At 49.0% G+C, this 12,530-nt stretch overlaps 5 protein-coding genes across 5 annotated transcripts; 4 read left to right on the top strand and 1 right to left on the bottom strand.

The window, feature by feature from the left end:
• Positions 1-1,035: 1,035 nt before the first annotated feature.
• Positions 1,036-1,613, top strand: LTR64_001327 (uncharacterized protein; the record flags this gene model as incomplete). The annotated part of the gene is made up of 2 exons (XM_064895708.1): positions 1,036-1,539; positions 1,572-1,613. The coding sequence occupies 2 exons, from the start codon at positions 1,036-1,038 to the stop codon at positions 1,611-1,613; spliced, it is 546 nt and encodes a 181-aa protein (XP_064758395.1).
• Positions 1,614-1,953: 340 nt separating this feature from the next.
• LTR64_001326 (uncharacterized protein) lies at positions 1,954-3,857 on the top strand (the record flags this gene model as incomplete). Its single annotated transcript, XM_064895707.1, has 2 exons — positions 1,954-2,031; positions 2,175-3,857. 2 exons carry the CDS (start codon positions 1,954-1,956, stop codon positions 3,855-3,857), a joined length of 1,761 nt encoding a protein of 586 aa, XP_064758394.1.
• Positions 3,858-4,151: 294 nt separating this feature from the next.
• On the bottom strand, positions 4,152-5,319 carry AIM24 (Altered inheritance of mitochondria protein 24, mitochondrial; the record flags this gene model as incomplete). The annotated part of the gene is made up of 2 exons (XM_064895706.1): positions 4,152-5,243; positions 5,284-5,319. The coding sequence occupies 2 exons, from the start codon at positions 5,317-5,319 to the stop codon at positions 4,152-4,154; spliced, it is 1,128 nt and encodes a 375-aa protein (XP_064758393.1).
• Positions 5,320-5,867: 548 nt separating this feature from the next.
• ATM1 (Iron-sulfur clusters transporter atm1, mitochondrial) lies at positions 5,868-8,051 on the top strand (the record flags this gene model as incomplete). Its single annotated transcript, XM_064895705.1, has 1 exon — positions 5,868-8,051. One exon carries the CDS (start codon positions 5,868-5,870, stop codon positions 8,049-8,051), a length of 2,184 nt encoding a protein of 727 aa, XP_064758392.1.
• Positions 8,052-10,717: 2,666 nt separating this feature from the next.
• PTH2 (Gluconate transport-inducing protein) lies at positions 10,718-12,154 on the top strand (the record flags this gene model as incomplete). Its single annotated transcript, XM_064895704.1, has 1 exon — positions 10,718-12,154. The coding sequence occupies one exon, from the start codon at positions 10,718-10,720 to the stop codon at positions 12,152-12,154; it is 1,437 nt and encodes a 478-aa protein (XP_064758391.1).
• Between the last annotated feature and the right edge of the window lie 376 nt (positions 12,155-12,530).

Here is a 12,530-nt window from a genome sequence, read left to right as displayed (position 1 = left end):
TAAAACCGCTCCATGATCACTTTCTCTTTTTGGCACAAACTGACAACTTCCTGGGTAATTTCTCGTGCACACACGACGGCGTTTGCAAGTACTACTGCCAGGAGTCCTGGCGGTGTCTGACGCGGTTAACTGCCAGAACAATTTTACAGGCATTTTGAGTACTCAACACGTGAAGCACGCGAAACAGCCTCGCGGAAACTCAAAAGTCAAGAAGGGTATAGCGTGCTTCCACCGACCACGCAAACCCATCTTCCAATCGTCCAGTGACAAGCAAAGCACCCTCCTTGATGCTTGTTTTGTTGCACGTCACGAACTCATCTGTCTCTATGTTGTATTCCGTCAGGCTATGTTGCAAAAAACGGCTCGCTTTGTGCATGGTTTGTACTGAGACCCATGTTGCCTTGACGAAGGACTACTCCAGCTTGCATACCTCGAGAGCACTCTCTGGCCAAAAATCTGCCACATCAAAGGGCACATGGATCCTTCGTCGTTAGACGGAGGCTAACATGCTCCTCTCAACCTCGTTCCATCCAATATCACGAGGCAACGTACTGACTTTCAGCCTCGAAGTCCTCCACATGCATCCTCAACCGTGTTTCGGCCCCAACTCGCCTCTGCTTCACTAGTCGGGGTTAGCTTCTTAGTTTCGGGAGACTCAACCGATAGGGAGGATGTACTTCTATTCTTTGACAGTGCCCTCCAGGAGATTCACTGGCTCGAGATGCGTGGTAGCATAGCTTGAGTAAGCTACTTTCTAGCTGGTGCGCGACAGGTCGTTGGCAAGGCGCAGTACCGATTGCTGTTAGCTCATGATCACGGTTCAGCCTTACATGCTAAACAAGGCCTATACCAGTGAGTGCCACTTTGTACAAGCTTTATCTCGCCTGTCTGGTGTGATCCGTACGTGCCTATGACCCACTTCGACATTGACATTTAATCTCAAACTCCTTCATTGAACGGCTGATGTGCTCTCAGATATAACAGATAAGAGATACGAGTTGTGCAAACTCGCCTAGGTTCGTGACGACCGGCAGTATGCCTATACCGATCGATCCGAGCCCCATTAACCCTCACGTTCATGAACGTGGATGGCACAAGAGTCCGATACCACAGATTCTCGAAAACATACCAGATAATTTGACCCTAAACAGGAAGCTGCAACAGATCTTATCGTGGTCTCTACAGCGGCCAGAAGACCAAGTATTACAAACAAAATCTGGCCTCACGTTCGCAGACAATATTGGAGAGGCTGTCCCTACAAAACCACATACCGACCAGTCAGAAACAAATTACACATCAGACTTACCCGTGACGGATGGTAGTGATGCATCTAGCACTACATTCTCACCTAAATCCAATACTGCAGGTGGCTTTCGTTCTCGACTGAAGCAAATACGACAAGATATAGCAACCAAAATCGCCTCGAAAGATCAGGGTAAAGCTCGTGTTACGGACGACTATGCTTCAACTGGTTCGAATGAGGTTGCTGAGAACAGAGAGTGCATAAGCTGCTTCGATGAATTCATGAAGGACAATTTGGTGAGGCTAGGATGTTCCCATGATTATTGCAGGTCATGCCTGAGAGCAATGGTTCTGACGGCGATGACAAATGAATCCGCGTTTCCCTCAAAATGTTGTCTAAATGAAATACCACTTAAAACTATCCTGACCTGCCTGGACGACAAACAACGAGAACAATACAAGAACAAATCAGCTGAATACTCGGTGAGTTGCAGACTAGACCCATATTTTCTACTTCTTCCCACCGTTCTCTGCCTGAATAAGGCTGACATCTGATACAACAGATTCCTGCTGGTCATCGATGGTACTGTCCACAACCCACATGTAGTAAATGGATCAGGCCTGAAACACTGCATCGAGACCGTCGCTCGCATCAGACCTGTCCACATTGCAAAGCTAAAATCTGCAGCATGTGTCGAAGCCTCGCCCACGATGGAAGCCAGGATTGTCCTCAAGATTTTGGTTTACAATCTACACTCGAGGTCGCCGAAGCCGAAGGATATCAGAGATGTCAAGGCTGCCACACATTAGTCGAGCTCACTACGGGGTGTCGACACATTACTTGCAGATGTGGTGCTGAGTTCTGTTATGTTTGCAACGCACGGTGGCGGACATGTAGCTGTACGGAAGCTGACAAAGACAGACGACTGCAGGAGCTCCGCACACGACGACAAGATAGAGAGCGTCACGAGCGTGAGACAGAGCAACGTCAACAAGAAGACGCTGCTGCAGCTCAGGCTGAGGCAGAGGAGATAGCAGAAGCAATTGGACAGATCGAAGAATTTGAACGACAGGAAAGCATCCGACTCGCTGAAGAGGAGAGGCGAAGACAAATCGAGGAAGAACTAATTCTCGCACGACTCGAAGAAGAAAGACTGCTTGCAGAGATTGCTAGACGAGAAGCCGAGGAGGAAGCAGAGCGACAGCTTCTAGAAATCTTATTGCACTCGTCGAAAGAAGAATTGGGCTCGATGGCAGACAAACTGCAGCAGATAATTAACTTCCAGCGCGCGGCGCTCTCGTCGACTCACATGCGGCGTGAGCGGGCTATCACCAATGAGCAACAAGCAAGGATGCTAGAGATCACCAAGGAGAATAACAGATTATCAGCCTGGCTTGACCAGAACGTCAGAAGACGTCAAGAAGCTCTACACAACAGGCACAACCAAGAACGGGAGCAGATGATCCAGCAAGTTGAACAGGAAGAAGACGACTTATTCATGGAGATGACAATGTACCTCCGCGATAAACCCAACAGAGCCCAAAGAGAAAGCAAGATGAGAGAAACTTTTCAAAAACAACAACAAGATAAGCAAGAACAGCTCATTAACAAACACAAACAAGAACGTGACAAGCTCGCCACGGGAACAGAACATGAATACGAAGGGCTACGGAAGTCGGTGCAAACTAAGATGGAACCGATCGAAATTCGTTCAAAGGCTACCCTGAGGACTCTCGGCAACCAGATAGGATGTGATCGTCGATGGTTCGAGGTCATCAGCGAAAGACGAGTGCAGATGCTCACAAAGCATGAGCTGATCGTGATTGAACAGGTCGGTACGGGACAAGAGCCAATTGGTCTGACTGAGGATGTGGCAAGTGGACTTCAGCCTCTGCCACGAATTGATGACACTGACGATGAAGACGACGGCCAGCCTGAGTCGTCAGGATCGAGGTATGGTTTTGTTGATAGCGACGCCACACCGGCACAGCTTCCACCACAAGTCGTCGAGACAGAGGATCTCTACGGTGCATCTCAGGATTTCTTCGAGCTTTCGGGCTCCTCCTCATTCCGACCCACTACTACTTCCGCAACCACAAACGCCAGCCCGCCTCTTTCGAGAAACTCTCGATCCGGAACGGTCTCAGACCGCATCCCAGGCGCATTCCCACCTTCAGAAGCAGGACCCAGCAAAACACCAACCTTGCCTAGAAACGCATCCAAACACCACTCATCTACCATTCCAAAATCCGCAGCAATGTCCATGTACGGCGTGATGGCTATGTCCTTCGTGGTACCAGAGCCAAGAGACTCCTTGCAGCGGTCTCTATCCAACATGCAAAGTCAAGGTATCGCGTCCTTGACAGATTCGAGCCAGCGATTGAGCGCCACTACGACCGCTGCGTCAACATCAATCTCACGACCTTCGGCTATCACTACAAACACAATCTCATTTGACACGGTGCCGACGGCTCAAGTGTCAGGCTCTTCGAAAGAGGATACTCTGAAAGCCAAGAAGAGTTTCTTTGAACGGCTAGGAAGACGGAAGGAACTTTCAGAAGATGAGATTAGGCAAAGAATGGTGCGTTGTGTTGGTGATGGGATGGGGAGCTGAGTCTTTCTATTTCGCATATTGAGATTGATAAATGAGAGATTCTGCTGGGTACGAATGGGCAAATATGGTCTTGATGCATTAATAAATTTTTTCTTCGAGCAGGACCGTTTCGGATTCAATTTAGTTTTCAAAGTGTGGTAATAGAGCTGAGATCTGTCATGCATTCTATTCTGCAATATGGGAGTGGCTGCGTAGCATACGAGCTAGAAGTCATGGTAGAAACTGTGTATGTTGAGCCGTACCACTGTAGTATACTCACACATGTCACAAGCAGTATTGGTCCGTCGCCGCTTGCTAAGCAGCGTTTTGTTTGCCTGGCCCACTATCAGCAGCCACTACCTGAGGTGCGGTCTCTTCAGCTGCTTTTGTGGTCTGCGCACTTGGTGTACTGCCTGCCACACCCATGCGCTCGTTGTCCGATTTGTCAGAAAGACTTCTTCCTGCACCAACTCCTTCTGCAGCTGATGTGGCTGCCACTATCGCCTTCCCACCTTGTGCTTGTCGTTGAGCGAGCTTATGGTATGGATCTTCCTGCGAAATCCTGACGTTACGTATCGTTCTGTCCACTTCTCCTGCTGGTGCATCCGCAATCTCATTGATCTGCTCGCTTGTTAAGATCTCATTGACACGGTTGCCTCGACTTTGTAGGAGGATGGTGGTAGGGCCTTCGAAGCGGAGGAAGAGTCTGTCGCCCCATATCGTCCTTCGTGACCATGTCTTGATGCGAAGAGAGACACCTTGCAGGAATTTGTAGGTATTACTCGTCTTCAGAGCGCGACTGAAGCGACTGTCTGGGAACCAATTCCCAAGCTGAAGTGGAATCTGAAATCGAGGTTCGGAAGAACGAAAGCGGAAAGGTTGTGGAGCTGGACAGTTGGTGGTCGTGTACGCCAGTATGTTGCTCGGGTGAGCGATATAGCTTTCTCCTCTTGCAACATCGAGCGCAAACGTGTGACCTTTTGCAGACAAGGCAAGGAGGCCTCGACCTGTTACGTTACTGGTACCCCAGTGAGTGAGGGAGAGTTTGGAGGATATGGTTGGTGTTATAGACAGGCTTGATCCAGTCCAAGCAAGAAGTGCTGCACGCTGTGCAAGTTTCCAGTCTGACGTGCCATCTAACTGCAAGACTGAAAGAGTTGTATTTATCTGCTTCGGGGAAATGAGGACGGACACAGGGGTCGTCGAAGTCGTGCGTTGGTAGAGGAAAGGTATGCCGACCAAAGCACGACGAACAGGATTGAGCGTTCGAAGGGTTGAGACAACATTCGATGGATCGCCCGACAAGCCTGTGAGGGTACCACGGCGAGTATGTAGAGGCTGAGAAGGTGAAAGTGTCACGCTGAGCATAGAATATGGGCTTCCCAGGACCTCAAAGGTTGCATCTAGCTGGGTCAGCCTGGCATTTCTACGAGGAAGAGCTGCATACCTGGACTTGAGGCTGAAACAGAATTGGCTTTGACATCTATGGTGCTTGTTGGAGTTGAAGGTGTCTGCTGGAGTGAAATGTATTTATATCCTCCGACTCTTCGACCTGCGATAAGATGAGCTGGCAAAGCCCATCGTCCAGGTTGGGTAAGAAGTGGTCGTAAAGATTTGGACGAAACGAGTGGCATCTTTGAGCTTCGCGACTCGAAGAAGCACTTTGCGCTCAGGAAAGAAAGAGCTCCAGGTCTGCTTGCTATTGTTGCTCTATGCTGTACCAAATTCAAATGCACGCGCATCGAAGCTCGAAAAAAGCCGCGTCGAGCTCTAGCAGCCTCAATGCTCAGGCATTACACATCGCTTCCTTCCGAACCACCTAGGCTGAAAGTGGTATGGTGCAGCCATACGCAATATCTCATCAGGTTGCCTCATCTCGAAGTCTGGTCGCGCTTGTAGAAGGGAGCGACTTGCAAATTGTCACTTTGAAAGAGGTCAAGTATTTGATGTTATCGGAAGGAGGAGCGAGAGCAGGCAAATCGTGCCTGCTCTCTTTGTCAATTATATAAGGAACCGAACATCTGGAGCAACATGCTGGCTCGAGCGTTTACCACGCGTCTTTGCGCCGGACACTATCCCCTTCGTCAGAGTTGTACCCTGCCATACATCCGACAGACAGCTGGTCTATCTGTTCGACACCGATACTTCACTAAACATGCCTTCCAAAGGCAGCGGCAGGAGCATCAGATTTCGAACAAACAGGTCAAGATTCCAGATGATGCACCTGTCAAGGCTGAGGCATCTCAGCTGTTCAAACCGGAATCAGCAGAGAAGCCACAGCCAGCTGTCTCTAATGCACTATCAGCTACGAACCTGGATTCCACCAAGGACTTGTCGAAGAAGGAACAACGAGCAGTAGACTTCGCAATAATGAAGGAAATGGTTCGTTACCTTTGGCCTAAAGGAGATTTTGGTACAAAGCTCCGCGTTGGTACAGCTCTAGCATTCCTAGTAGGAGCCAAAGTCCTCAATGTGCAGGTACCTTTTTATTTCAAAAGCATCGTCGACTCCATGAACATCGACTTCATGGCTGTCGGCGGTACTGCTTGGACTGTTGCTGGGTCGATGATAGTCGCATATGGTATTACCAGGATTAGCGCCACGATCTTTACCGAGCTTCGCAATGCTGTGTTTGCCAGTGTGGCACAAAAAGCCATTCGGAACGTGGCTCGTAATGTTTTCGCACATCTACTAAGGCTCGACCTCAACTTTCACCTGTCTCGCCAAACAGGAGGTCTTACCAGAGCTCTGGACAGAGGTACTAAGGGTATCAGTTTTCTCCTGACCTCAATGCTCTTCCACATATTTCCCACTCTGCTCGAAATATCTCTGGTATGTGGTATCCTGACCTGGAATTATGGCGCATCTTTCGCTGCAGTGACGGCTGCCACCATGGCTGCATATAGTGCATTTACAATTACAACCACAAGCTGGCGAACCAAGTTTAGACGGCAAGCCAATGCCGCAGACAATCAAGGAGCAACCGTCGCTGTAGATACGTTGATTAACTACGAAGCTGTTAAGTACTTCAACAACGAAAAATACGAGGTCAACAGATATGACCAGGCTTTGAAGAAGTACGAGGATGCCTCGATCAAGGTTACAACATCTTTGGCATTGTTGAATAGTGGACAAAACATCATCTTTTCCAGCGCTTTAGCTGCGATGATGTACATGGCAGCTAATGGCGTTGCTCAGGGCTCGTTGACGGTAGGCGATCTCGTTATGGTCAATCAACTTGTCTTCCAGTTATCCGTGCCTCTGAACTTCCTTGGTTCGGTATACCGTGAGCTCAGACAATCTTTGCTTGACATGGAGACGCTCTTCAGTTTGCAAAAAGTCAATGTCACTGTGAAAGAGGTTGCTAATCCGCGACCCCTTTCACTCACCCGGGGTGGCGAGATTAGATTCGAAAATGTGCATTTTGGCTACAATCCTAATCGTCCTATATTAAAAGACTTAAGCATGACCATACCAGCTGGAAAGAAGGTCGCCATTGTTGGACCGAGTGGATGCGGCAAGTCCACCATTCTAAGACTGCTTTTCCGTTCTTACGATGTACAAAGTGGGAGAATATTCATTGACGGTCAGGATATTAAGGAAGTCAGTCTTGAAAGTCTTAGACAAAGTATCGGTGTGGTCCCACAAGATACGCCACTGTTCAACGCCACAATCGAGCATAATATACGCTATGGCCGTATAGATGCAAGCTCCGAGGATGTAAAGAAAGCTGCACAAAGAGCTCGGATACACGATCACATCGAAAGACTACCTGAAGGTTACAACACCAAAGTGGGGGAAAGAGGCATGATGATATCTGGAGGGGAGAAACAACGATTAGCAGTCTCTCGCCTACTCCTTAAGGATCCACCACTTCTCTTCTTCGACGAAGCCACAAGTGCCCTCGATACGTATACTGAACAGACTGTGATGCAGAACATTAACAGCATACTCAGAGAGAAGGGCCGTACAAGTCTTTTCGTGGCTCATCGTTTGCGAACTATCTTTGATAGTGATATCATTTTTGTGCTCAGAGATGGTGTCGTGGCCGAGCAAGGCACACACTCTGAGCTCCTGGAGAAAAAAGGCCTGTATGCGGAGCTTTGGTCTGCTCAGGAAGTTACACTTGGCCAAGACTTTGAGTTGGAGCGAAGCATCACGGATGAACGCACGAGCACGGCAGATGCCAATCAAAACCGGCAAAGCACTTCGTAGACTTGGCCAAGATGCGCCAAGCCGTTCTATCCAGCCACAGAGCTGTCTCTGAGCTTTTGCCAAGTATCCCAGCACATGTCAGCTCGCGATCCATCCGACCAGACTTGGTACAGTACCAAGCCTCGGAATACATTGCGTTCAAGACTCAGCGGAGCGTTTAGATACGACCTTGGCATGTATTGCTTGACCAAGCTCGACTTGGCAGGACTGAGTCGTTGCTTGAGTGAAGCCGATAGTCGCACAAAATCAGGAAATTACCATTTGTGTGTTTCCTCAGTCTATTTCTTGGGCAACTCGCGGGTCCATGGAGTTTTAATCTCTGCTGTCGAGGACACCAGCGGACACCAGCGGACACCAGTATGCGATCTGGTCGCTGAGGACGAAGAGGCTCTTGTACGCTGTATCACAAGTCGTGTCGGAATAGAGTGCGGCAGCTTCATGAGGATGACGCTCATTACACCAAGACGCTGAAAAGCAACATGATGTACACTACTCACCAGTCCATCTTGGGTATGGTCGATGATAATCCACATTAGATTGCCACCGAGACGTTCTGTAGATGTTGTTCTACTCCCTTGTTCATCAGTCGTTAAGTGCTTGTCCACGTCGGAGCATATTGTTTAATTAGCGAAATCGACATTCAATCTCTCGGTCTTTAAAACAGAGCTATTGCCAGGAACTGTTGTTCACTGCTTTCGTGCATTGAGTCACGACCACCGTGAAGAGGTTACATTATCGTCCAGGTCGCTGCTTTCGAGCAGGCGTCAAGGTCGCTCAGAAGTTCCCATTTCATGGTGTCGACACAATTTGCATGAGCTTCGCTTAGCGACTTGAACTGAGAGTGGAGAGACTCCTCCTTGTCTGCCAAGTCGTTAAATAAAAAGCCAAAAAAACACTAGCGAGTGGATCTCCGTATCGCACGATGCAAACTTTTAGGTGGCTGTTGATGCTTAACAAGCTTGTTCGCTTGAGCTTGCCATGCAACTGCGATGCTTGATAGAGAGAATAAATCTAGTCTCAAAATCTCGAGTGCACAATATATCCCGATCGAATTATGTCACTTGTCCTAGGGAGATAAATGCTATCTGGTTGAGATATGGTCATTGCATTGCACTGTGACACAACCAACTATGCTCGGAGAATCTTGCAAAGATATTTCTTGTCGTGAGAAGGAATATCTTGGCTGGATAGATGGTAGATCGAGATCAGTAGCTGACTCTAAAGGAAAGCTCTGCATTCTGGCTATCAGATTAACAGCAGATCCGAAAAGATAAGCTGGACACGAAGAGGGGTAGCTCAAATTACACTGGCGACATACTGTGCATCGCAAAAGCGCCAAGCCAAGGCCAAGGCCGATGATTGCGACGCCAAAAGTCTTGTCGACCGATCCACACAAGCCCAAAATGCACAATTCGGCTCGTTGGCCAACTCAGCAGGGTATCCCTTGCGTACCCGAGTGCGATGTGTCAAGTTACTTTATCGACAGACTTAGCAGAGGGCCACAATTCTTCTTTCGTAAGGTTAAATGTTCGCAGCTGGCACGCACGAAAGTGATTTGAAACAGTTGTGATAATAATTCTTGGCTTGACAAAGTGAGAAAGCAAAGTGGGACCTTGGAGCAATAAGCAGCAAGGGAGCAATCGAAGTTTGTTTGTGTTAAGGCTTGTTTGACCTGCTTCGGACTGGCGAAAAACGCTTTGGCTTTTTTTCTTGTCACGCGTGTCTGACTCGCTCGACAGTGTACACGGTGTCCTGCCAAGGCTTGGAAATGTCTTGTCCTTCCAAGAACTCATCTGTCTGCGTCTTGGCCGAGTCTAGGCACGCAATATATTTACCAACTTCATAGGTCCGAGGACTCCACAGCTTGTGGAACGCCTCAGCACGGTACACATCATATATTCCTGCTTTTTGGACTGGAAAATAGGCTGCTCTGTTATTGCAACTTCTTACGATGCAAGAATCGTAAGTAGGAACCGAAGAAGCTGGACAACCGAACCATTTGTAGAGGTAGTGTGAGCGCATTTGACTTCGGCTGCTTTAAGCATAGCATAGAAGCGTAATGCATAGACCCCGCTGTCACCAGAAATGTCAAACCAAGGGAGAAGGCTTAACCCTGCAATTGCCTATCATCAGCCCAAGCCCGCCTGTGGAGCCCTAAAAGATTTCCACTACCGGGATGCTTGACCAGGAAAGACACATGGCTTTGGACCTGGTCATGAGGGTAGACCCTCACATAGCCATTTCTGTTCTTTCGTTCTCGCTTTTTGTTCTTCTGCTTGTACAAGTGTGCTCAATCGGTTCTGCGAAGCCTAAATTGAGACGAAACTCGGATATCAACCATTGCAGTTCTGTCAACCAATTTGCAACACCACTTACTTACCTGTTCGGCCGCTATACATTACTCTAGTCGAGCCTAGTGCCCAGCTAAGCGTCAGCCCCGGCATACCTGTTGTTCAAATCTCAATCTCTGCAGGATTGTCAATGTTATGAGCCTATACAAGCATTATACTAGACATCTATGGTAAAAAGAAACCACTAGCCACATTGTTCAAGGGCACTAGCTCAAGGTAGAGGAACAAGCCTAGGACTGGACAACTAGCCTCGTTCTCTACCTCGCTCAGTCCACCGAATATTCGACTCGGTGTTTCTTACAACAACATACCAAAATGGAGACCTACAACGGTCATGTGCGCACACCCAACGATGCGATCATATTATTTGAGGCTTGTCGGCTAGGGTTACTACCTCGTGTGCAGCGACGACTCTCTGAGAAGGAAAGACAATCCATCAGATCTGGTTCAGTATTCGTCTGGGATGAGCGGGAAGCTGGCATGAGGAGGTGGACCGACGGGAAGAGCTGGAGTGCAAGTCGGGTATCAGGAAGCTTCCTCACGTATCGTGAAATGGAGGGCAAGCGTGGTGGAAACAACTTTGTTCAACCAGTGAACGGCAGTAGTCAACCTGGAAATAGGACACCTGAAGATGCAGATGACGCAGCAGATGGCGAGGAAGGTCCTGATGGATATCGTTACAAGCCAGACGGTCTGATGAAGCAGTCTTTCAGCTTGACAACCTCAACCGGCCAACATTTACATTTGATAAGCTACTTCTCTCGAGCACAACCTACTGCTCAGGTCCTGAGACAACCTAGCAACGATCCGACCTTGACACAAATTCAGATACCGAAGGGCATGTACCCAGAGTCAACAGTAGCCGATGCTTCGAATACTCCTGCCGTAACACGCTCGCCTATGCCAGGAGCACCCAACTATGTCATGGCGACTGGCGCTGGCTTCCATCGAGCTACTCCTGCTCCTCCACCCGCCTTCCTGCCGGGGTACATCCCACATCCTGGCTATGTCTACCCACTCAGTCCATTGCATACTCCACCGGGTCATTTTCCAATACACTATGCACATTTACCTCCAGGCTACTATCACCCTGCGGCATTTGGTGCGCCAGTCCACCACCCACCACCACACCACCTCATCAATGGCGCCCCGCCGTCGTCCTACGACCAGCGGCCACAGCTGAGGGGGCCGATGCCGCTGCCTCACAGCCCGCACGAACATCCATACGCCATGCACAACCGTATGCCTCAGGTCGTGCCCCCTTATCACTCTCAAGACAAGATTCCAACTACCAACACTCAAGCCTATCCAATCACACCAGGCCCCGAACGTTCATCGTCTGTGCAGATCGACCCACGTCTGACAGACAGTCAAGGCCACCCTACTACTCAGTCTCAACCGCCTACAAACGGAACAGCCCCTTCACCGAAACAATATCAGCTACAGCCTCAACCGCTTCACCATCAACAACATCCTCATCATCAATATCAACAAAGCGATCCTCAATCAAGTCTATCACTCGCAGCACCTTCCATCACGTCTCTCGTCAACGCCGCTGCTCAAGCTTCCCCACTTCCCACGAACTCAAAACCAGCAGACACGAATGGCAACAGCGACACTGACCGAGCAGGCAGTGTAAGTCCAGGCGGCACACGAACCGTTCCACCCCAGGATATTCCGAGCGAAAAGCTGGGATTTAGAGAAGACAAAATGGCTCTCAGTAAGCTTGACCGGGTATTTGCGAGGGTGTGAAAGAGCATCATTCCTATTCACGAGATTCTGGTGTTATGCACACGCAAAATTGTAGATGGACAACGGAGAGAAAGACAAAACGAACGAATGAACGAACGAACGATTTGACATCAATGAGCGAATTTTGATGAAATTAGCATGGTGTTCGGGGTTACTTAAGCATGACTCTCGCTGAGTATGTATGTATCGAGTGCGACCGCACTCGTCTGCGATTGCGCAGTGTGTTGGAGGACAGCCGGTGGGCGACCGAGGTGATCTCAGGCCCATGTGTGTACGCATGTAGAGTTAGTTCCGAATCTAGTAAGCTTGCAATACAAAGCCTGCAGAGAAAATGTATACTTGTCACATATCAGGCATCAAGTAAGACCTGTTCATC

This window comes from Lithohypha guttulata (genome assembly GCF_036872675.1).
Source record: "Lithohypha guttulata strain CCFEE 5908 chromosome Unknown scaffold_1, whole genome shotgun sequence".
NCBI classification, from domain to species: domain Eukaryota; kingdom Fungi; phylum Ascomycota; class Eurotiomycetes; order Chaetothyriales; family Trichomeriaceae; genus Lithohypha; species Lithohypha guttulata.
This window is presented reverse-complemented; position numbering and strand designations above follow the sequence as displayed.